Below are 25,204 nucleotides of genomic sequence, written 5' to 3' on the forward strand. Positions count from 1 at the left end.
GAGCAGTCAAGCAAGTTCCTTATTGTTTTTGTAACTTTGCCAGGAACATATGGGAATTATGCCTTGCAACATGACATATGTTGACAATTCAGCATATATAGTCAAAAGCATCGGAATACTTTCACAACCATTGGAGCGGAAAGTTACAAGATACAAGTGTTTAAAATATAAAAGACTTATCAGACAATGAATTAAGAATAATTCCCTCCCATATATGACAATAATACAATAAATGTGACAATAAAACAACAGTACAATACTGTGATACAAAACAACACTTAACAACTGATAAAGCATGAGTTCGTTGGTCACCTATGACTGTACAACCACTTACAGCAGGAACCACGTCATTAAGTTTTCAGATCACACCACTATTATTGAGCTGACAAACAACGATGATGAAAACAACTTCCGGAGACACAGAGGGAGTCACGACCCAATCTGCATCAATGGCACAGCAGTGCAAACTGTCAGCTGCTTCAGGTTCCTCAGCCTGCAGATCTCCACCAACCTGGACTGGACTCACATCACTGTAGCCAGTCTGAAAAAGGCACAACAACGCCTGCACTTTCTGCGGTGCTTAAAGAAATGCGGTTTGGGGAAGCAGCTCCTCATGAACTTTTACCGCAGCACCATAGAAAGTGTCCTCACTAGTGTCCTCACTGTGTGGTGCAGCAGTACTACCATACATGACCGAGATGCACTACAAAGGCTATAGCAAAATATGTGATTACCATCAATCGGTGAGATCCACACCATCCACTGCCGCAATAATCCATCATTCTCAACCCATCCCGGCCACAAACTGTCCACCCCCCTCCGCTCTGGCAAGCAGACAAGAACAGCTTCTATCCCACTGCAGTTCGCATCCTCAACAGCTAGCTGCAGTGCCTAAATATACATCTGCACTATGCAGTTTTTTGCACGGTCTTCCATGTTTTCTTTGTCTCATTACTGCTTTGTTATTGTTCCACAACATACAGTATTTATTGTTCCCGTTGTGTACATCGTGTGGTGTTGTCTGTTGTACTGTGTATGTCCCATTAGAATAGTGTGATTAAGAATTCCACTGTACCTGTACAGTACACATGACAATAAACTGCTGTACTACATGAGAGAGCAAAAGCCAAGAGTGGAGAGGAGGCGGGAGTAGGAGAGAAGCAGAGTGGACACTCAGGTGGGGTCAAGTCCAGAGAGAGACGTGAAGAGAGTTCACACCTTGACTTCACACCTCTCTCCACTCCCCTGCTTTATCGGCTGCCATTTAAACTCTCTCTCTCACCCGAAGAAGGCTCCGCAGCCGAAACGCTGTGTTTCTTTTCTTCTCTTTTCAGCAGGGAATAAACCTTTACTTGTTCCTCTGCAGCCTACGCATGCTGACACAGCTGCCTACTTGAAACATTTAACTCGTTCAACCTGTTTTTGCTGCAAGGCCATGGCACCTCTGAGCACATGAGGTTAGAATGCTCTGAATTAAGCTCTTATGAAAAAGTGTCAGCACCATGCTTTGTACATTAAAGCTCCATAACCTGCTTAAAAATAACCTGTTTCACCTTCACAAATCTAGCCCTTGTATGGGTGGTATGAGTGGCACACTAGGACAATACTGTATGTACTTACAGTAATTAATTGACTGAAGCATGATCATTTTCTCGTGATGTTTCTGGTGTTTGCGTAAACTGTATCTGTGTTTATGTTTATGTTTGGTGAGTAGCCCAGGGTGTGAAAACCCAAGATGTCTATAGAGTCCAAGTAAGAGTAGCAAGTTACACATGTAATTCAGTTTGATAAAGATGGGTATACTGTAGTAGCATAGCTAAAGTATGTATATTTCTTGAAATGATGTACCTGCAGAAATCTTTTTGTTAAAATCTTTGAAATAAGCCAGGTCCACCATCTGGACATCCACACAACGCAGGGGTTGTGGATCAACTGCTGTTTAATATCTGCTTTGAATAAATCTGTTCTGGTATTTCTACTTGCCAAACTGGCTGATGGCTCGAATAAATGCTCTATACTTTACTGTATTTTACAGTACTGCACTGTTACAAAATTCCGTTCAGCATCTACTGTATATGTAAATAAAGGTTTTGCAAAAAAATTAAAAACAAGTTTAGTAAGACTTCATTTCTCTGTTAGTTAAGTTATTTAGTCTTTGTATTATGCAGATTTTCACTTTTTGACTTATCTCTTCATCCTGTACCTTGTTTTGACTTCTACAGATGACTGTGTTGAAGTTTGGCCAAGAGTCCACACAGATCTCAAGGCTGCACCTGTTACTGTTCATGATGTGGAGGAGACCCCCATACACCTGAATAATACAGAGCACATCATCATGCAGCAGGTACAAGGTGTTCTCACACTGCTCATTATAGGACTACAATAACACAACATGCAGGGGTGTAGATGGGGTGATGGGAGAAGTTTGAGAGAGATGTGCTACTGGAAATCCCAGATGTATTTATATATTTTAGTTTGAAACCTCTAATGATTTATCGAGAAGTAAATTAACTAGACTAAACCCAGACATTGCCTATGAACATCGATATTAACCTGTTTCTCAGCCTACCAAAAACCAGGCAAATAACAGGTACCCATTTTTTACATTTTTTGTGATGTGAAATCTCCAAACGTGAGCAGCAAATGTAATATGTTTTAGGACGTATTCAATTATAAGAATCTTAATCAATAAACGTCTTCAAACTTCTTAGAAAGTCACGCACTTCTATAATAGTAGTTAATTAATCAAATTAAAAGAAAACATTACTAACCACATGTACACTATATGTGACTTTTTCTGTGGCACAATTACATCATGTGTTCAATCACATTGATACAGTATTAAAAAGTGAAAATCAATCAGATGATGATTACTGATTGTTAAAACGAGGATGCCACAACACTCCATACAGTACCTTACTAGCTGTTCATGTGCGTTAGTGTTTAAAATGTTAAAAGAAAACATGGAAACCATGTAAATGTTTCCTTCTTCTGTAGAAGGACAGTACATTTGCAATCTAGTCTTGAGAGTGTGAATGTGTGCGTGGCGAGATGCAGTTTTAGGAGATTAACGGATTAGGAATAATGTGGCTCCACAGGACACGACCGTTACTTTATGGACCACAGTGCCTGACACACCCATCATGGCTTTTTGTTTAACTTCTTTGCACTTTTCCTGAACTTGTGCTCATACTCCTCCGAGAGTGGTACTGTTATATGGACCCTCACTGGGGCAGCTAGGACAACTGACATTGCACAGGTACGCCCTCACTTGTCTTGTTAGTTTATAGTAGTGCAGGTGGGTAGCTGTGTCAGCATGCGTAGGCTGCAAAGAAACAAGTAATAGGTTTATTCCATGCTGAAAAGTGAAGAAAGAAAACACAATGTTTCGGCCGTGGAGCCTTCTTCAGGTGACACCGAAGCATTGTGTTCTCTTTATTCTCTTTTCAGCATGGAATAAACCTGTTACTTGTTCATTGTTAGTTTATAAACTTGCTTCAGCAGCAGTCAGATACAGTATCAACACGTGCACTGTGGCTCCGATCTGCGCCTGTGGCTGGAGGGTTGCCGGTTCGTATCCTGAGGCCGACAGAGGAATCCTACTCTGTTGGGCTCCTGAGTAAGGCCCTTAACCCCAACTGCTCCAGGGGTGTTGTATAAATGACTGACCCTGTGCTCTGACCCCAAGCTTCTCTCCCTGCCTGTGTGTCTCATGGAAAGCAAGCTGGGGTATGTGAAAAGACAGATTCCTAATACAAGAAACTGTATATGGCCAATAAAGTGATCTTCTCTTAGTTAGATCTGAAGTGTAAAGTGTAGTTAAGTCACAAGAGGGCACTCTAAAGACAAAGAAATGCCAGTCCAGCCAGACAGAAATCACCCATGTGAGGAAGTTTGCACTGTTACTACTTCAAGGACTGACAAGTAAGGCATACAAGTGATGAACCAGATGCAAGGTGAAAAGGTTAAATGCAACACAATGGCCCAGTCAGCACCTTAACTGAGATTAAACAGAGGTTAGTGTGTACAGATCCCCCCAGGTTTGACTATAAACAAAATGGGTTCTGTCACACCATAATAATTACAGAAGCCAAAAGATGTAAACATGTTAATTGCAGCAGTATTCTCTTCTGAAACATAGGCATAGACTGGGAAGCCCATCACATGCATTTGTTTTATAAGAGCAGTGAAGACTGTCTTCATGTGTCCAGTCCTTCGATACTCAGGTAAGGTGAAAGCCCTTCTCATTTCACACAGCTCATCAGAGAAACACCAGGAAACTGGATTCCCACTGTCGTCCAGGATACAGGCACTGGGGAGGTGCTGGATACAGCTCCTCACATGGCTGAGAGTGAGATCGTTTCCAATGTAGGCAAAGGGCTTCAACACCAGCTCAGCATGGGAAACCTGCAGGCTTGAGATCTTCAGTGTTGGGTCACTCCTGTAAGTAATAGGCAAGTAAATAAACAACATATGAACAACAACATTATATCTCCGATTTTACATTATGTCTTTGAATTTTTGTAGAAAATAATAAGACACGTATTTGGAGATGTATTTAATCAAATTTGTTAAATACAGGTGGTATCTAAAATTAATGGTTACAGTAAAACGTGTGTAATACTTTTTGTAGAAATTCAAAACACTAGCGCTCTTCCCCTATGTAACGCAAACTGAGTGAGTGTGTAAAACGTAAAAGTGTCACAGAAAAAAAAGCTTTAAAACATTGTCTAAACATCTACAAGGTTACTTAAATAATTTAACTAGACTTTATTCTCTGTGTAACTAGTCTTGCACTCACTTATTGTGTTGAAGACTCTCTGGATTGTGATGAACCATCAGACTGTAGCCTTTGAATTCCTTCACTTCCATTCCACTGCTGGTAGAAACCTCTTTTATTAAGTCACAGTAAGAGCCTGGAATACCTTTTTAAAAGAAAGATTGTACAGTGTTATCGGAGCAAGTATTAATGACAATGAGATGCCATCTTTAAACAACATTTAAAATTCACATTGTCGTAGGAAATATCAAAGGAATTTCAGGAAATTACAAAAACCTTTATCAATAAATCCTTAAACACATTTAATATAGTTTAATATATGTATATATTTATTTTTATACACATTTTATGCACATTTAAATACATATAGATTTATGCTGGAAATGACTGACACTCCAAATTCTGTTAGGTAAGTAAAAGAAACACAAAAACTAAAGATGTGAATTCTTATCGCATAAATTTTAAACCAACCAATTTCTGGTTGACACTGTAGCACTCCAGACAGGTTGGAATAACAAAGTTAACTTTTACGGATAGGAAACATATAGGAACTACTTGGACATCCACAACAACAGCAGTTGAACCTGAATGCTGCTTTTTCCCTTAGTTAATGGATTGAAAGCAGAACATTTAATAGTTCCTGGTTGTCAAGTCTCTGCACATTCATTGCAGGGGAATCTTTCTACTAAAAAACACCAAACTTTTTAGTATGTCCTACCAGCTGTTAACTTGTGTTAGTGTTTAAAATGTCAATAGAACAGGAACAATTTTAACCTGACATAATGCTATTAATGTTAATGTTATTAATTAAAAGTGGCTGGAGACTACTGAGTTTAAGTCTGTTTTTCAAAGTTGTACCTATTCTTCATGAGGAAGACTTCATGAAAATACTAACATTTTCTTTTACAAAGAATTCCGCACATTCCTTGAAGTGGATCACAGATTCTGAGAATGACCAGCATTTCTGTTAAAAACGTTAACAGAACTTCTGGAAAACATGGACATTTCATGGTTTGTATGTAAAAGGTTTTAAAGTCTGATCAGTGTTCTGTTTCTGAAGAAGGACTGGACAGTACAGTTCCAATCAGTTCATGGGCTTGTGTGTGAATGTGTAAATGTGGTTGGTTTCAGTTCATTAATATACATTGTGGATCATTATGAACACTTAATGAGATACAGAACCTCTCACAATGGTGTCTTGTGTCCAGTCTATCACCCTGTCATCCATCAGCATCGCCCGCAGATTCTCAAGATCCTTCGTGAACATCGTGCACAGATTAGGGAACTGAACTGGATGGCTTGTCAGGACCTGGGAAAAGAGACATCAGTTTCAAAACTCAAATTCACATTCAATTTCTTACATAATTAAACTTGCTGTCTGTTTATAACACAGTGATCCAGGTACTCCCCAACTTCAAACTCCACCAGTCTCACCCTTCATCAGTCCTGAACTGTCAGAGTTTCTCTCTGTGATCAGTAGGACATGAGTGTGGACACTTCTAGTTTGTGATCATCACAATGTCCAGTCAGATACATGTACAATCATTTACAAGGAGGAGGAGCAGAAAGCAGGTGGCCCTAGTTTCTTGTTGAATCTTGTGTCTTCCAGATATTCCCAGCTTTATAGAAGTCTTGATTCACAACAGTCAATTTAAACCCTTGCATGTTTACAGTGCTTTTCATCTGAAAGAATCCAGAAGCTCTTTGTCCCCTATAAAGGTCATCATCTACATTGGGAGTACGTGCAGATCATGTTGAAAATTAGAAATTACATCACTAAAGTAAGAACATTATTTCGTGCGCATTAATTAAAGAAAATGAGGGAACGATTTACCTATTTTGTGCGCACAAATTGTGAATCGTTCCCTCGATATAACTATTTAGTGTGCACGGATTATAAATCGTTCCCTCGATATAACTTTTTTTCCTACCTTGATCCTTACTAATTAGAAGACCGCTGTGAAAGTCTGCCTGAGCTGTTCTAACAGCGCCGGGAGGTGTGCTGTCCAGCGCGGGCATGACAGTAGTTAGAGAGCAAGAGATCATCCGTGAGGATTACCCCAGATCTCACCTCACCTTTTGAATCAGCACTGCTACAACCATGAACTGGTGCTTATTGTACACTTCATGGTTTTCCACACGTTGGACAGCACATCAAAGCACAGGTATCCATGAAAAACTGAAGAATTTCTGAAGAATCAGTTCAATTCAGCAATTAGGGTCAGAAGGATTAAACCCAGTGGTCTCTAAACCTAACCTGCATGCACTTAGAGGGAAAACAGGAGACCCTGATTAAACCCCACACATACATAAGAAGAGCACGCAAACTCCACACAGACAGGAATCAAACCCAGGACCATGAAGGTGTAGAAGAAAAATTCAAATCATCATGCCACCTCAGCAGACACTAAAGGGCTTTACTGCATATCTATATTATATCTTTATACAATCACCATTCATTTTCAGGTGTTATTACATCGTGTTAAGACCTGCTATACATTACTTCTTCATTTACATTGTGTCTTAGTTCTGTGAACCTACTGGATTACATTGCTTTGAATTCCAACATCATAATTGTTGTTAAAGAACTCTCTACTTTTGAGTCTAATTTTTCCATGGCAGAAACACTGTGTTAATTGAATTCAGGAAATATTTCCAGGTCTTATAGCTTGGTAGCTACATGAGTAGCGTCTTCCAGACTCCCCAACATTTGATCCCTGTTCTTGGTTTTAAATGAACTTCCTTGTAGTTTCCACTTGTGACCTGAGGTCTGCGTTTCACTGTTGATTTGGCCATGTCAGGTCCCTTTGCAGTCTTTTATTCCAAGACTAAAGAGGTCTAGTTCTTTCAGTCAGTGCAGGACATTCCTTCCAGTTTGAGAATGTAACAGGTTGCTCTTCACTGCCCTGATTCTACATCAGCAATATTTTTTCAATGCTCTGCCCAAACTGTACACAATATTCAAAATGTGCTCTTACTAGTGCGTTCTAAATTTGAACAAAACTTTCCCTGGTGTAAATCTTACAGGTTTAAGTCCACCCCTCTATTTACTAGCCCCTTTATCCAGTACAGGATCACAGAGGTGCCAGAGCCTGTCCTGGCATGCAGTGTGCGTAAGACAGGGTACAGTCTGAGCAGGACGTCAATCCATCAGAACACACAGACACATACACTCATAACTTACGCCAGAGATAATTTCCCAGAAGCCAATTAACATACTAGTACAGCATGTTTTGGATGCATACCATTCCAAGTCCAGGAACAGAAGCCTTCAGGTGGGGACAGAGAGCTGCTGGGTGTGAACTTTAAAATGCTCCAGGTGCCCCATGATTGGCAGTGAGAGCATATATAGATGATTTAGCAGGTAAGCCTTACCAAACCAGGTCTGAGCAGGAGGCAGATCAGTGAGAGGACCTCAGAGATTCAGGACATACAGTACCAGGCCAGTTAGCAATAGAGATGTTTATTTTAAAATCATTTAAAGATCTTTCTACCTTGAAAAACATCCTTCTCAAGCAGATTCCTCAACCGATCACGGTAACATATTTTATAGACACTTCTGATGGGTATTGCTTCTTCTCCAAGTTGTTTTATTATGAAAAGTGGCATTTTAGTGCTTGAGTGGTTATTGTCCTAACATAGTTCAGGTGGGTAGCTGCGTCAGCATGCGTAGGCTGCAAAGGAACAAGTAAACGTTTATTCCTGCTGACAAGAGAAGAAAGAAAACGTTTTGGCTGTGAAGCCTTCTTCAGGTGTGTCACATGTGAATGTGCCATGGAAATTCACAAAATTGTTCAGTTACAAAGCTTCAGAGACTCTTATTGTATCTTTTCATATTGTATGAATTTGACTTTATCTTATTTTCTTGGGAAGTGTTAATAAGAAGTAGTGTTAGAAGGTGATTTATTCTACAGGGAAATGAGAAAACAATTTGTTAAGAAAATCAATGAAAAGTTTCTCACAAGACAAACATACTAACTGTCCATGGAAGGGATTACTGTGTCTGTGTTGTGTTCCTGTAGCTCCAGAATGAGCAGTGTGAGAACACCTTGTACCTGCTGCATGATGATGTGCTCTGTATTATTCAGGTGTATGGGGGTCTCGTCCACATCATGAACAGTAACAGGTGCAGCCTTGAGATCTGTGTGGACTCTTGGCCAAACTTCAACACTGTCATCTGTAGACGTCAAAACAAGGTACAGGATGACAAGAGAGATCTGAAAATCTGCAAAGAGCAAAGACTACAAATAACCTAAATAACAGAGAATTCAGTTCTTTTTGCAAAAACCTGTCTACTTACTGTAAAAAACAAGTTTTTATAAGTCTGATCGATAAACCAGTTTGGAAAAGAGAAATGCCAGATGCTAAATTAGTCAAAGTAGATATGCAGTAAAGCCCTTTAGTGTCTGTGAAACGAACAGTTCTTTCTGGACCCTATGCGGACGACACAATCCGAAGAAGTGGGGAAACACTAGGGAAAAAGGTCATGCAGGAAGACGGGGATGAAAACAGGGGGGCGTGTCCAAAGTGCGCTGGTGCACGGGGGAGGTGTGGCCGAGGCAAACAATCTAAAAACACAAGCATAAATCCATAGCCAGGCGATCCATCCAGGAGATTAAACCAGGAACCGGGTGGAAACCGGCAGGGGGAACAGGAACCGAGACTTAAAACCATGACGGAGCCAGACTCATCAGAACCCGGGCTCGCACGATATGGAAATCAGATGCAGAGCCACGATTGGCGACTGCGTCTGGCTTTTAAGGGGGGACAGGAAGGAGACTGGAACAAGGGCCAGGTGCGGGGAATAAGACAAACAAGGAAGAGCCGGAGCGCCCCTAAGGAGGAGGCACTACAATCGCGACAGTCTGCTGAAGTGGCATGATGATTTGAATTATTCTTCTACACCGTCATGGTCCTGGGTTTGATTCTGTCTGTGTGGAGTTTGCGTGCTCTTCTTATGTATGTGTGGGGTTTAATCAGGGTCTCCTGTTTTCCCTCTAAGTGCATGCAGGTTAGGTTTAGAGACCACTGGGTTTAATCCTTCTGACCCTAATTGCTGAATTGAACTAATTCTTCAGAAATTCTTCAGTTTTTCATGGATACCTGTGCTTTGGTGTGCTGTCCAGCATGTGGAAAACCATGAAGTGTCCAATAAGCACCAGTTCAGGGTTGTAGCAGTGCTGATTCAAAAGGTGAGGTGAGATCTGGGGTAATCCTCACGGATGACCTCTTGCTCTCTAACTACTGTCATGCCCGCGCTGGACAGCACACCTCCCGGCGCTGTTAGAACAGCTCAGGCAGACTTTCACAGCGGTCTTCTAATTAGTTTATTATTTCATTATTAGTTTCATTTCCTTTAAACTCTTCCCTCGCTGAGTTGCTGTGCTCCTGTTACCTCGTAGTTTATTCACCTGTTATCTTTCTCAGTGTGTTTTGCGCCTGCTTTGTTCTTTAAGCGTCTCCTTCGTAGCCTCGACCACTTTCAGACCTGAGTGTGGGGTTTATTTTGTGTGCCTTTATTTCATTTTTTGCCACCTCTTTGTTGCGGTGCTCTTCTCTTTACCACTGGAATTTCCAAACCAGTGCCACAGTAGACTGTTGTAAGAGGCATCGTCCTTCTGATGAAACATTAAATCAGGTTTCTGACAAATTGGTCTTTAAAGGTCCCATGGAACACTTTGTAAGGTTTGCATAATTTGGCCTACTTTTTCCCATAAAATTACTTTGGTGATATATTTTCTAATTTTCTTGATCTGCATGTTACCAATGTAGCTGATGACCTTTATAGGGGATAAAGAGCTTCTGGATTCTTTCAGATTAAAAGCATTGTAAATAGGTAAGGGTTTAAATTAATTGTAGTGGCCAGGATCACCAGCTCTCTCCTCCTCCCTGTAAATGATTGTACATCTATCTGACCAGACATTGTGATCACAAACTAGAAGTGTCCACACTCATGTCCTACTGATCACAGAGAAACTCTGACAGTTCAGGACTGACGAAGGGTGACACTGGTGGAGTTTGGAGTTGGTTAGTACCTGGATCACTGTGTTATAAACAGGCAGCAAGTTTAATTACGTAAGAAATTGAATGTGAATTGGAGTTTTGAAACTGATGTCTCTTTTCCCAGGACCTGACAGGCCATCCAGTTCAGTTCCCTAATCTGTGCACGATGTTCACGAAGGATCTTGAGAATCTGCGGGCGACGCTGATGGATGACAGGGTGATAGACTGGACACAAGACACCATTGTGAGAGGTTCTGTAGCTCATTAAGTGATCATAATGATCCACAATGTATATTAATGAACTGAAACCAACCACTCGCACACATTCACACAAGACTCATGAACAGACTGCAACTGTACTGCCCAGTCCTTCTTCAGAAACAGAACATTGATCAGACTCTAAAACCTTTTACATATACTGTACATGATTACATTTCCATTTTTTGAGGAGTTTTGCTGATGTTTTAAACACTAACGCACATGATCAGCTGGTTAGACTTTAATTGTTTTAAAGTTTTGACCTTGAACTTTAAAAAACATTGAAAAACTTAAAAAACAATGACTTCTATAATCTACAGTGGCTTTTACTTTGAATACAAAAGGTGACATTGTTTCAGGTTTTCCTGTTCTGTTATATGTACTAAAACGTTTTTCTCAGTAATAGGATTCCACTTCAAGGAACGTGCACATTCTTTTGGCCTAGGAACTATTAAATACTTCGATTTCATTTCATTTACAAAGCCAAAAAAACAGCATCTAGATTAATTTTGTGTTGTCCATTTTTTTCACTTTTATATTTTTTAACCATGAGCATTACCTTCTAGGCTTCATGTCTCTGAGGTTTGATTCCCTCTCCTCATTAATCCATCCTGTCTGGAGTGGTACAGTGGTGACCAGTAAATAGCTGGTTTAAAGTTCTTGTGAAAAGGATTTGCATAATTGGTTTTTGTGTTTCTTTTACTTAGCTGTCAGAATTTGGAGGGTTAGTCAGATTAAGCACAAATGTACTGTATATGTATTTAAACATGTATATGGCAATAAAACATAAATATAGAAATTGATATAAAATGTGTTTAAGAATTGTAATGATAGCAGCTTTCTAATTTTCCAAAACTCCATAGATATTTCCTATGATGACACGAATTTTAAATGTTTGTTGCTTAAAGTAGCATCTCTTTGCCATTAAAATGTTTGCAGTGATAACATTGTACAATCTTTCTTTTAAAAAGGTATTCCACACACTTACTGTGACTTAATAAAAGAGGTTGCTACCAGCAGTGGAATGAATGTGAAGGAATTCAAAGACTACAGACTGATGGTTAATCACAATCCGGAGAGTATTCAACACAATGAGTGAGTGCAAGACTAGTTACACAGAGAATGAACTCTTGTTTAACTATTTAGGTAATCTTTGTAGATGTTAAGATACAATTTAAAGGCCTTTTAAACCATTAGCTTTACTTGCAGTATATTATAAAGACTTTACTACAAAATTGTTTGTTATAAAAAGTCACATGTAAATTTGGAACTATTTGTTTTAGATGCCACATGTATTTGGATATGTTAATGCATTTAATACATCGTCAAATAAATTAATTATTATTTTCTGCAGAAATTCAATGACAAAATGGCATTAGCAGAAAGTAAATTAATGTTCTTCCTTATTTACTTACTTATAACTTACAGGAGTGACCCTACACTGAAGATCTCAAGCCTGCAGGTTTCCCATGCTGAGCTGGTGGTGAAGCACACTGCCTTCAGAGGAAGTGACCTCACTCTCAGCCATGTGAGGAGCTGTATCCAGCACCTCCCCAGTGCCTGTATCCTGGACGACAGTGGGAATCCAGTCTCCTGGAGTCTCTCTGATGAGCTGTGTGAAATGAGAATGTCTTCCACCTTACCTGAATATCGAAGGACTGGATACATGAAGACTGTCTTTACTGCTCTTAGTAAACAAATGCACACGATGGGCTTCCCAGTCTATGGCCATGTTGCAGAAGAGAATACTGCTGCAAATAACATGTTTACACCTTTGAACAACAATTTTGTCCCTGGGAAGTATGCTGTAAAAATCCTTGTATTCAAAAAGGCCAGTTAAACTACCATGAAATTCTTAAGCATCAATGTTAACCTCAGCACCACTATGCTGCCCTGTTGTGTGGTATCATGACTTAAATCTTTAATAAAAAAGTTAAAGATTTTGTTGAGACCTTCATGAAATTCTGTACCTCTCCTTCTTATGACATAGTAATTAAACTTGTCAATCTATTTTTTTGGTATTTAAGACGTTTTTGTTGTGCTTCTTATTCAGTGTTAAAGTTTTATGGATATGGTTACATCAGATGTATTGTACAGCCAGCCTATTCTTTTAATTGGAATTTTTTTAAGGGACAGTAGATTCATTGCGGAACAAAAAACAGACAATACTCAGGATCCTGAATGAAAAATATAAATTAAAGCCTAGAATTAAAGAAATATATTGCTACTATATATTGGGGGGTTAGAGAAATAAAAATGTAAATAAATAAGGCTGAGAAGTTAGTGTACTGTAATTTGAGGAACATGAATTCTTTTTATTCTCTGACACAGCTCTGGTGGAATAGTCATAAAATCAGAGTCAGAATGTGTACAAACAAAATGAATATTTATTAACAATCAAATAACTAAAGAACACAAAATGTTACTCTTCATACAAGACTATTTCAGAAGCCGAAGTCCTGCAGACCCAGAAACACAAAATTCTAACCCTCTAATCTAAAGCACTAAGTAATATATGAAAGAAAACAACCCAAGACTAATACTCCCTTCTTACAACATTGCTGCCAATGGGACTCTGCTGTCCCATTCTAAACATGCATCACCAAATAAGGAGAGAAAAGTCTTTAGTCTGTGGATTTCACAATAAAAGAAATCAGCATTTCCTAAAAATATATAGGACACTGAGCTCTCTATAACAAGGTTCAGAGTACTGAGCCAGAATCTGGTCTCCCAGACTGAGCAGAACAAGGTCCTCTCGCCAGGCACAAGCTCAGAGGAAGAGGAGGATGATGGTGTTTCTTCTTCTGTCCGTCTCTATAACTCTCTTCCTTCATCATCCTTCTGACTCCTCTCCCGTGAGGCAGTAGCAGGCTGGGATTGATAAGGTTATGTTGATTTCCTCTCACTCAATGGTGGCAACTGCAGTTGTTCTAATAAATATAGTCCAGCAGGAACAGTCAGTAACAATGGACAAACCCAAGTTTCAGGAAGCAGTTAGGTAATTATCCAGACCAAGGGAGGATGAGGGAGAGCTGGAGAGTGAACAGGTGATAAGGGACCATAACACCTAGCTCGGCACCCACACACCCCTCAAACAACAAAAGCTTCCTCCTGGAAAAATACTGGGCAAACCCGATTCTGACAGGGACAGTGGACAATCCCCTTAGAGGGATTGGCTAAGGGGAAAGATAAAAGAGAAGACAGAACCTGAGACAGGACAGAGGGGGCTCCCGATTCCCACCGGACCCTTGAGATGACACAGGCAGCACAAGGGAAGCTGCAGAGTGCGAGACCACGGAGGTACTGCGCAGAGACTTCTAATACCTGAAGGCAAGGAACTACTGGTTCAGTAACTGACGACCACGGGAGACATTGGCATTGGAACAGAGGTACTGTACAGAGACCTTTAACACCTGAAGGCGAGGAACAAGGAAACTGGCACAGCTAGCCGATTCAAACTGAGGGGAATGTAATACAGCCCACAGAGGATTCCTATTGTTACCTGAACAGAGACTGGGGAAATAGGACTGGGCGATACCCCTCTCCTCCAATTGGGCCATCGGAGACTACAAGTACTAAGTAGAAACGTTCGAGTGGCCTCTCTTCAGTATTTTACAGGAAAGACTGCTGCTCCTCTGTATTCATTATGACCCTGGGAAGGTCCTTTTGCTGCTGTGAATGCTGTTTTCGTTGTGTTTTTGGTTGACAGTGAATGTGAATGTAGTTGGAAAATAAAAAGGGCACTTATACAATACAAATGCTTGTCGCTGGTCTGTGTGGGCATTAATGATTCTGGGAGTTAAACAGAACCTGTGGTAAAGTAGAGGGGCCTAGCACCCCATTGGTAATGCTAGGTGGCGTAGTCGTACACGAGGCAGGAACATTCCTCGCCCGTAGGGTTCACTGTGACACAAACTTTCCAAATGTTATCAGCAAATGTTATGAATTTTATGACCTCATCAACTACAACAATAAAAATGGATAACCATTATGCAGTTTTGTCAAAATTCTTTAAAAATTTACTATATTACTATATATAGAGAGTACACACATCATTAGTAGCTGTTAGTTAAGCTTTAAAACAGGGTGAGCATCTTGTAAACCCTATACTGCATACAGCAAATTTGACATTTTCTGTAGAACGATTATTTCACAAAAAACATCACCATAAGATATAAATACATATATCCATAAGAGGATAATATAGGGATTCCTTAACTGGCCTTTTTTAACACAAGGATTTGTACAGCATACTTCTCAGGGACAAAAGTGTTGTTCAAAGATTTAAACATGTTAATTGCAGTAGTATTCTCTTCTACAACATGGCCATAGACTGGGAAACCCATCGCATGCATTTGTTTACTAAGGGCAATCAAGACTGTCTTCATGTGTCCAGTCCTTCGATACTCAGGTAAGGTGGAAGACATTCTCATTTCACACAGCTCATCAGAAATACACCAGGAGACTGGATTCCCACTGTCGTCCAGGATACAGGCACTGGGGAGGTGCTGGATACAGCTCCTCACATGGCTGAGAGTGAGGTCACTTCCTCTGAAGGCAGTGTGCTTCACCACCAGCTCAGCATGGGAAACCTGCAGGCTTGAGATCTTCAGTGCTAGGTCACTCCTGTAAGTTATAAGTAAGTAAATAAGGAAGAAAATTAATTTGCTTTCTGCTAATGCCATTTTGTCATTGAATTTCTGCAGAAAATAATAATTAATTTATTTGAAGATGTATTCAATGCGTTAACATATCCAAATACATGTGGCATCTAAAACAAATAGTTGCAAATTTACATGTGACTTTTTATAACAAACAATTTTTGTAGTAAAGTCTTTATAATATACTGCAAGTAAAGCTAATGGTTTAAAAGGCCTTTAGATATTATCTTAACATCTACAAATATTACTTTAATAGTTAAACAAGAGTTCATTCTCTGTGTAACTAGTCTTGCACTCACTTATTGTGTTGAAGACTCTCCGGGTTGTGATTAACCATCAGGCTGCAGACTTCGAATTCCTTCATATTCATTCCACTGCTGGTAGCAACCTCTTTTATTAAGTCACGGTAAGTGTGTGGAATACCTTTTTTAAAGAAAGAGTGTACAGTGTTATCACTGCAAACATTTTAATGACAAGGAGATGCCACCTTTCAACAACAAACATTTAAAATTCATGTCATCATAGGAAATATCTATGGAAGTTTGGAACATTTTCAAAAGCTGCTATCATTACAATTCTTAAACTCATTTAATATCAATTTCTATATTTATTTTTTTATTGCCATATTCATGTTTAAATACAGATACGTTTGTGCTGAATCTGGCTAAAACTCCAAATTCTGACAGCTAAGTAAAAGAAAAAAAAACAATTACGGGAATCCTTTTCACAAGAACTTTAAACCAGCTATTTACTGGTCAACACTGTACCACTCCAGACAGGATGGATTAATGAGGAGGGGGAATCAAACCTCAGAGACATGAAGCCTAGAAGGTAATGCTCATGGTTAAAAAATATAAAAGTGAAAAAAATGGACAACACGAAATGAATCTAGGTTTTAAAGTCTGAGCAATGTTTTGTTTCTGAAGAAGGACTGGACAGTACAGTTGCACTCTGTTCATGAGTCTTGTGTGAATGTGTGAGTGTGGTTGGTTTCAGTTCATTAATATACATTGTGGATCATTATGATCACTTAATGAGCTACAGAACCTCTCACAATGGTGTCTTGTGTCCAGTCTATCACCCTGTCATCCATCAGCATCGCCCGCAGATTCTCAAGATCCTTCGTGAACATCGTGCACAGATTAGGGAACTGAACTGGATGGCTTCTCAGGACCTGGGAAAAGAGACATCAGTTTCAAAACTGTCAAAATCACATTCAATTGTGGAATTATGAAACCAAAGTAATCTTATGGGAAAATAAAGGTTGGCCAGTTTATTCAAGCTCTAAAAATACATAGTGTTCCATGGGATTGTTAATGACCAATTAGTCAGAAACCTGATTTAATGTGTCATCAGAAGGATGGTTCCTCCTACAGCACAGAGTCAGACTACTATAAAACGGGTTTGGCAATTTTGGTGCTAAAGAGAAGAGCACCACCTAGTGGTCAACACACCACTTACAGCAGCAAGTTGTTACCAAAATGTTACTTAAAATGGATCAACTGGTTTCCCATTCAGACTGCACATCCTGTTGTGTGTGGAGTTTGCATCTCTCTCACTGTCTCGATCACGATTGGCTCTGATGCCTTTCGGCTCTGACCTCAGGTTCTGGTGTGGATCTGTACAATATGGAACATTTTCCTGGAATAAAAAAACTGGAAGAGGCAAATTGAGTTTAACCTAACAATATTATTACACACTGCTGTTGTTTTGTTTTTTTTTTGGGGGGGGGTTGTTTTTCTGCTACGATACATCAAGTAAGCACAAATGCACATAAACAGTTCTCTGAAATAGTAATTTTATTTTTCTAGTCACATTAATTTGTAATTTTCTGGGCAGAGCACTTGTCATGTGTGCATGATCCTTCTTTTCAATTTGCACATCAGAGGTGTCCAGCCCCAGCACTGTACTTCACATGTACCAGAAAACAAGTGATTCTTATCCAACTAATTAGTTCAGTACTGCAAATTCAGGTCAGGGGAATGAAAGCCATTGGTTTATAAACCTAACCTAACCCTGAGAGTTTGGGAGGAATGCAGAGTCTCTGAGAAGAACCTACACAAACACATGGGGAACATGCAAACTCCACACAGACAGAAACCCCGGACTCAAACATGGGATCATGGAGGTGTAGAGGAATAATTCAAATCATCAAGCTGCCTCAGTAGTCACTGAAGTGTTTTAATATATGTCTATATTGTATCTATACAGCACAAATTACTTTCAGGTGTTTCTACATAGTGTTAATACCTGCCTCATCTTCCTGTCTTTGTTTCTATGCACCAAGTCCATTGTTTTACATTCCTACATCAAAATAGCTGTTAAAGTGCTTTTTGCTTTGACTAAATTTGCATCTAATATTAATCAAACATTTCCCAAACTGGTTTATGTATCAGCACACGACTATTAAAAGCTCCATACTTGACTGTATTTCACAGTACACTTACTGTACTGTTACAAAACCTCCTAGCAGGAATAATGAAAACAGTTCTAGTTTGAGCTGAATTATTTATTTAGGTTATTTGTAGTCTTCGCTCTTTGCAGATTTTCAGATCCCTCTTGTCATCCTGTACCTTGTTTTGACGTCTACAGATGACAGTGTTGAAGTTTGGCCAAGAGTCCACACAGATCTCAAGGCTGCACCTGTTACTGTTCATGATGTGGAGGAGACCCCCATAAACCTGAATAATACAGAGCACATCATCATGCAGCAAGTACAAGGTGTTCTCACACTGCGCATTCTGGAGCTACAGGAACACAACACAGACACAATAATCCCTTCCATACACAGTAAGTATATGAAAAAAGGTGTCTTAACTGCATTCCCAGATGTTGACATAATTTCCCTGTGGAGAACACCTGTTTATCTAAACAAACACCTTTCGACAATTATGAAATAAAATAAGATAAAATCAAATTGTAACTAAGATACAATAAGACTACAAAAAGTTATCTAACTTTGTGACTTTTGTAACAAGTGTACATCCATGGCATTTTCATTCTATAAAACTGTCAATATTATTGCTATAGCATGTTAATATAATAACCTCTCAAGCACTAAAATGCCACCTTTCATAATAAAAAATTCAGATCAGAAGCAATACCCATCAGAAGTGTATATAAAATACGTTACCGTGATTGATTGAGGAATCTGCTTGAGAAGGATGTTTTTCAAGGTAGAAAGATCTTTAAATGATTTTAGAATTAACATCTCTATTGCTAACTGGACTGGAACTCTACAGTATGTCCTGAATCTCTGAGGTCCTCTCACTGCTCTGCCTTCTGCTCAGACCTGGTTTGGTAAGGGTCCCCTGCAACGTCACTCTGACCCGTCTGCTCTCACTGCCAATCTCTGTGCTCCTGGCACACCTGGAAACTCTGAAGTCCAGCCCCACTAGCGAGTCGGAGCCAGAAGACTTTGTCTCCACCTGGAGGCCTCTGTGTCTGAATCTGGATCGTAGTAACAGGGGTGCTGAATGTACTCTAGTGTAGAGCTGAAAAGTTCATATTAAAAACTGCTAAGAGGCTACTAATTAAATAGATTTTGATGTTTCTTGGTGTTGATGTTTGTGTTCTTACATTTACCTCTTCTGGACAATGCGGGGAAGCAGTACAGGTATATAATAAAATGTTAGGATATGGATTGAAAAGTAGGGCAGCAAGGTGCCTCAGTGGTGAGCATTGCTGCCTCACAGTACAGCGGCCCTGGGTTCAATTCCTGGGCTATTGTCTGCGTGGAGTTTGTATGTTCTCCCTGTATTCGTGTGGGTTTTGTCTGGCTGATTACCAGTCTGAGGCAGACCGCCCCTGGATGAGGCTGTAATGAAGTATTTCGGCCACTAGAGGCCACCTGAACGTGAATTAACATTCTGGTAAACGCAACATCTGTCTTATAGAATAATTGCTAAATTAACTGATGGAAATATGATTTTCTTATGATGTTGTATGTATGTGCATATAAGTGTGTTTGTGCCTCTTTGTGCCAAGTGTGGTAAAACCCAAGATGTTGGTAGAGTCAAAGAAAACATTTTAGTTTAAATTCAGTTTTGCAAAGATGACAGTAGCAGCATAGGTAAAGTTGTATTATGTTTATTTTGAAGAAGTGATCTACTTGGAGAAATCTTTTTGCTTTTCTTAAGATCCTTCAAATCGCCATCTGAGCCTTCACACCCCTCCAGTTTAGGAGTTGCCACCATGCGAAGACTCCTGAGCCTCAGCAGTGAAGAGACTGTCGCAGACGAGCAGCCTCGCTTGTCCCATGTCAGCCTGCCGGTAAGGTAGAGAGTTTCCACTGCTGCTAATTCAGGGTCAATAAGTAAGGCGAGCAAGTGAAGCTCCAAATGCAAGGTGACAAAGGTTAAATATAATACAGTGGCCCAGTCAGCACCTTAACTGAGACTAAACAGGGGTTAATGTGCACAGATTGGTCCACTCTTAAATATCAACACAAAGGGGTCTGTCACACCAGGGTAGTTACAGAAGCCAAAAGATTTAAGTATGTTCAATGCAGGTGCATTCTCTGCTAAAACATGGGCATAGACTGGGAAACCCATAACATGTATCTGTTTCATAAAAGCATTCAAGACTGCCTTCATGTACCCAGCCTTTCGATATTTCGGGAAGGTGAAAGCCATTCTCATTTCACACAGCTCATCAGAGAGACACCAGGACACTGGATTCCCACTGTCGTCCAGGATACAGGCACTGGGGAGGTGCTGGATACAGCTCCTCACATGGCGGAGAGTGAGATCACTTCCACTGTAGGCAAAGGGCTTCAACACCAGCTCAGCATGGGAAACCTGCAGGCTTGAGATCTTCAGTGCTGGGTCACTATAACAAGTAATAAGTAAGCAAAAAAAAGTACATAACACATTATATCACTGATTTTACATTATGCCTTTGCATTTCTGAAGAGAATAATAGAACAAACAAATTAGACTATCTCCAAATAAATGTGGTATCCAATATTAATAGTTGCAGAGTTAAAGCTGTGTAACACTTTCTGTAGAAATCCAAAATACTTTTCCCTTTCCCCTACAGTATGTATCTCAAACTCATTACCTCAAGTTTCTCAAGTTTCAGAAAAAAGCTTAATTTTTCCTTTACACCTACAAAGGTTACCTTAATAATTAAACGAGACTTTATTCTCTTTGTAATTAATCTTGCACTCACTCATTGTATAGAATACTCTCCGGATTGTGATGAACCATCAGATTGCAGTTTGTGAGTTCTTTCACATCCATTCCACTGCTGGTAGCAAATTCTTTTATTAAGTCACGGTAAGCGCCTGGAATACCTTTTTCAAAGAAAGATTGTACATTGTTATCACTGCAAACATTCATGACAAAGAGGTGCCACCTTTAAAATTCATGTTATCATAGGAAATATCTATGTAATTTTGAAAAATGAGAAAAGCTGCTATCATTACAATCCTCAAAAACACATTTAGTATCAGTTTCTATATTTGTTTTTTTAATTCCATATTTGTTCAAATACATACAAATGTGTGCTGAAACTGACCGACCTTCCAAATTCTGACAGGTAAAAGAAAAAGAAAAACTAATTATGTGAATCCTTTTCACATGAACATTAAAACCAGCTATTTTCTGGTTGACACTATTCATGAAAAAGACAAAAAGCTTCTTGAGAAGGCAAACATTTTCATTTACAAATGGTTGTGCACGTTCCTTGCAGTGGATTAGAGATTCTGTGCATGAGGAGTTCCACAAAACTTTTAATTAATGTGTCACCAGCTATTCATGTATGTTCAAAATGATAACAGACCTTCTGGAAAAACATGGAACATTTAAACAAGGTTTAAAAGTGCGATGAATGTTCTGTTTCTGTGGGAGGACTGGGCAGTACAGTTGCAGTGCCAGGTGAGTCAGTTGAAGTCCATTTCAGTTCATTACTATACATTATGGATCATTATGATCACTTAATGAGATACAGAACCTCTCACAATGGTGTCTTGTGTCCAGTCTATCACCCTGTCATCCATCAGCATCGCCCGCAGATTCTCAAGATCCTTGGTGAACATCGTGCACAGATTAGGGAACTGAACTGGATGGCTTCTCAGGGCCTTGGAAAAAAGACATCAGTTTCAAAACTCAAATTCACATAATTTCTTACATAATTAAACTTGCTGCCTGTTTATACCACAGTGATCCAGGTACTCCCCAACTCCAAACTCCACCAGTCTCACCCTTCGTCAGTCCTGAGTTTCTCTGTGATCAGTAGGACATGAGTGTGGACACTTCTAGTTTGTGATCATCACAATGTCCAGTCAGATACATGTACAATCGTTTACAAGGAGGAGGAGCAGAAAGCAGGTGGCCCAAGTTTCTTGTTGAATCTTGTGTCTTCCAGATATTTCCAGCTTTATAGAAGTCTTGATTCACTACAGTCAACTTTAACCCTTGCATGTTTACAATGCTTTTCATCTGAAAGAATCCAGAAGCTCTTTATCCCCTATGAAGGTCATCACCTTCATTAATAGCACATGTAGATCATGGTGAAAATGAAGAATTACATCACCAAAGTAATTTTATGTGTTATAAATGGGACAGATTATGCAAATCCTACAAATACATAAAACAGTATACAAAGTGTTCCATGGGACCTTTAAAGACCAAGTTGTCAGAAACCTGATTTAATATTTCAGCAGAAGGACAATGCCTCTTACAGCAGACTACTGTGGCACTGGTTTGGAAATTCTAATGGTAAAGAGAAGAGCACCCCCTAATGGTCAGCAACACCACTTACAGCAGCAACCTGGTCTCCCAGCCCAGTACTGACTGGTCACAGCCTTACATAGCATCCGAGATCTGATGAGATTAGGAAAGAAGGCAGTACTGCCTGTCAAAAGCAAAGTATTTGAAAATATCCTGTATACTAATACAATGAGATTTTGCTAACATTGATATTTAATGAATTAAAGCTGTAGAACATATTCAATACACAGCCTGTATACAGGCTGCAGCTGTAATGACGCGGCGAGATGGAAAATAGCAGCGTGTGACTGAGAGCTGACAAGCACGTCTCGGGCAGCGGCGAGGTGCGGAGCGCCGCAACAAAGAGGTGGCAAAAAATGAAATAAAGGCACACAAAATAAACCCCACACTCAGGTCTGAAAGCGGTAGAGGCTACGAATAAGGGAAGCGCTTAAAGAACAAAGCAGGCGCAAAACACAGTGAAAAAGATAACGGGTGAAAAAACGACGAGGTAACAGGAGCACAGCAACTCAGCGAGGGAAGAGTTTAAAGGAAATGAAACTAATAATGAAATAATAAACTAATTAGAAGACCGCTGTGAAAGTCTGTCTGAGCTGTTCTAACAGCGCCGGGAGGTGTGCTGTCCAGCGCGGGCATGACAGTAGTTAGAGAGCAAGAGATCATCCGTGATGATTACCCCAGATCTCACCTCACCTTTTGAATCAGCACTGCTGCAACCATGAACTGGTGCTTATTGGACACTTCATGGTTTTCCACACGTTGGACAGCACACCAAAGCACAGGTATCCATGAAAAACTGAAGAATTTCTGAAGAATCAGTTCAATTCAGCAATTAGTTTCTGAGTGATTAAACCCAGTGGTCTCTAAACCTAACCTGCATGCACTTAGAGGGAAAACAGGAGACCCTGATTAAACCCCACACATACATAAGAAGAGCATGCAAACTCCACACAAACAGGAATCAAACTCAGGACCATGAAGGTGTAGAAGAAAAATTCAAATCATCATGCCACCTCAGCAGACACTAAAGGGCTTTACTGCATATCGACTTTGACTAATTTTGCATCTGGCATTTCTCCTTCCCAAACTGGTTTATGGATCAGACAGGTTTTTGCAAAAAGAACTGAATTATTCTCTGTTATTTAGGTTATTTTTAGTCTTTGCTCTTTGCAGATTTTCAGATCTCTCTTGTCATCCTGTACCTTGTTTTGACGTCTACAGATGACAGTGTTGAAGTTTGGCCAAGAGTCCACACAGATCTCAAGGCTGCACCTGTTACTGTTCATGATGTGGAGGAGACCCCCATACACCTGAATAATACAGAGCACATCATCATGCAGCAGGTACAAGGTGTTCTCACACTGCTCATTCTGGAGCTCCAGGAACACAACAGACACAGTAATCCCTTCCATGGACAGTAAGTATATGAACAAAAGGTGTCTTAACTGCATTCCCAGATGTTGACATAATTTCCCTGTGGAGAACACCTGTTTATCTAAACAAACACCTTTCAACAATTATGAAATAAAATAAGATAAAATCAAATTGTAACTAAGATACAATAAGACTACAAAAGTTATCTAACTTTGTAACTTTTGTAATAAGTGTACATCCATGGCATTTTCATTCTATAAAACTGTCAATATTATTGCTATAGCATGTTAATATAATAACCTCTCAAGCACTAAAATGCCATCTTTCATAATAAAAAATTCAGATCAGAAGCAATACCCATCAGACGTAAATATAAAATACGTTACTGTGATCGGTTGAGGAATCTGCTTGAGAAGGATGTTTTTCAAGGTTGAAAGATCTTTTAATGATTTTAGAATAAACATCTCTATTGCTAACTGGACTGGAACTCTACAGTATGTCCTGAATCTCTAAGGTCCTCTCACTGCTCTGCCTTCTGCTCAGACCTGGTTTGGTAAGGGTCCCCTGCAACGTCACTCTGACCCGTCTGCTCTCACTGCCAATCTCTGTGCACCGGGCACACCTGGAACCTCTGAAGTCCAGCCCCACTAGCGAGTCTGAGCCAGAAGACTTTGTCTCCACCTGAAGAGTTCCCTGCCTGGATCTGGATTCTGGTACGGCTTAATATTTAATGTTGGATAAGTAGCCTCTTAGACGTTTCTAAGAGGCTACTAATAAATAGGCGTTAGTGTTTGTGATGACACATATACCCCTTCTGGACAATGTATGGAAACAAAAACTGGTAAATAAAATGTTAAGATATGGATTAAAAAAGTATGGTAGTGCAGAGGTTAGCATTGCTGCCTCAAAGCCCTGGGGCCCTGGGTGTAATTTCTGGGGTGCTGTCTGTGTGGAGTTTGCATGTTCTTCCTGTGTTTGTGGGTTTCCCCTCGGTGCTCCTCTTCCATCCCACAATCCAAAGACATGTTGGTAAGTTAAATACCTTTTTGGAAAATTGGCCCTGGTGTGAGTGTGTGTGTATTTGTGTGTATTGTGTGTGCTCTGCGATGGACTGGTGTCCCATCCAGGGTGTATCCTGCCCTGCAGCTGTTGCTTGACACGACCCTCCATTATCCTGTGTTGGATAAAGCAGACTGATGGATGAAGTCTTAACTATTACAGTCATTTAATTTAAAATAATGTATTACAGCTTTTGAATGTAGTCTTAAAAGAAAAATTTTATCACAAAATAATTACAAATATTATTGACAAAGATGTCACCATTAAACAACAGACATTTAAAATGTATTTTATCATAGGAAAAAAATATTAAATTTTCAAAAATCCTATCCTCA

General features: G+C 39.7%; 3 protein-coding genes across 4 annotated transcripts; 1 reads left to right on the forward strand and 2 right to left on the reverse strand.

The window, feature by feature from the left end:
* Positions 1-3,940: 3,940 nt before the first annotated feature.
* LOC148642201 (glycine N-acyltransferase-like protein 3) lies at positions 3,941-19,472 on the reverse strand. 2 transcript variants are annotated; one of them, XM_088617067.1, is made up of 5 exons: positions 18,836-19,472; positions 18,276-18,383; positions 5,963-6,089; positions 4,802-4,925; positions 3,941-4,441 (listed from the first exon to the last, which is right to left on the reverse strand). In XM_088617067.1, the coding sequence occupies exons 1-5, from the start codon at positions 18,911-18,913 to the stop codon at positions 4,018-4,020; spliced, it is 861 nt and encodes a 286-aa protein (XP_088473193.1). In that variant the 5' UTR covers positions 18,914-19,472; the 3' UTR covers positions 3,941-4,017. The 2 variants fall into 2 exon arrangements, with proteins under 2 accessions (XP_088473193.1, XP_088473194.1); XM_088617068.1 differs by lacking the exons at positions 3,941-4,441; positions 4,802-4,925; positions 5,963-6,089 and adding exons at positions 14,974-15,667; positions 16,002-16,125; positions 16,750-16,876.
* Positions 8,164-12,990, forward strand: LOC148642202 (glycine N-acyltransferase-like protein 3). The gene is made up of 5 exons (XM_088617015.1): positions 8,164-8,317; positions 8,869-8,976; positions 10,908-11,034; positions 12,013-12,136; positions 12,470-12,990. The coding sequence occupies exons 1-5, from the start codon at positions 8,240-8,242 to the stop codon at positions 12,879-12,881; spliced, it is 849 nt and encodes a 282-aa protein (XP_088473141.1). The 5' UTR covers positions 8,164-8,239; the 3' UTR covers positions 12,882-12,990.
* Positions 19,473-19,781: 309 nt separating the features above from the next.
* LOC148642203 (glycine N-acyltransferase-like protein 3) lies at positions 19,782-24,318 on the reverse strand. Its single transcript, XM_088617048.1, has 5 exons — positions 24,197-24,318; positions 23,639-23,746; positions 21,658-21,784; positions 20,875-20,998; positions 19,782-20,532 (listed from the first exon to the last, which is right to left on the reverse strand). The coding sequence occupies exons 1-5, from the start codon at positions 24,272-24,274 to the stop codon at positions 20,112-20,114; spliced, it is 858 nt and encodes a 285-aa protein (XP_088473174.1). The 5' UTR covers positions 24,275-24,318; the 3' UTR covers positions 19,782-20,111.
* Between the last annotated feature and the right edge of the window lie 886 nt (positions 24,319-25,204).

Source organism: Lepisosteus platostomus, chromosome 23, assembly GCF_059453375.1.
Source record: "Lepisosteus platostomus isolate fLepPlt1 chromosome 23, fLepPlt1.hap1, whole genome shotgun sequence".
In the NCBI taxonomy this organism is placed as follows: Eukaryota; Metazoa; Chordata; class Actinopteri; order Semionotiformes; family Lepisosteidae; genus Lepisosteus; species Lepisosteus platostomus.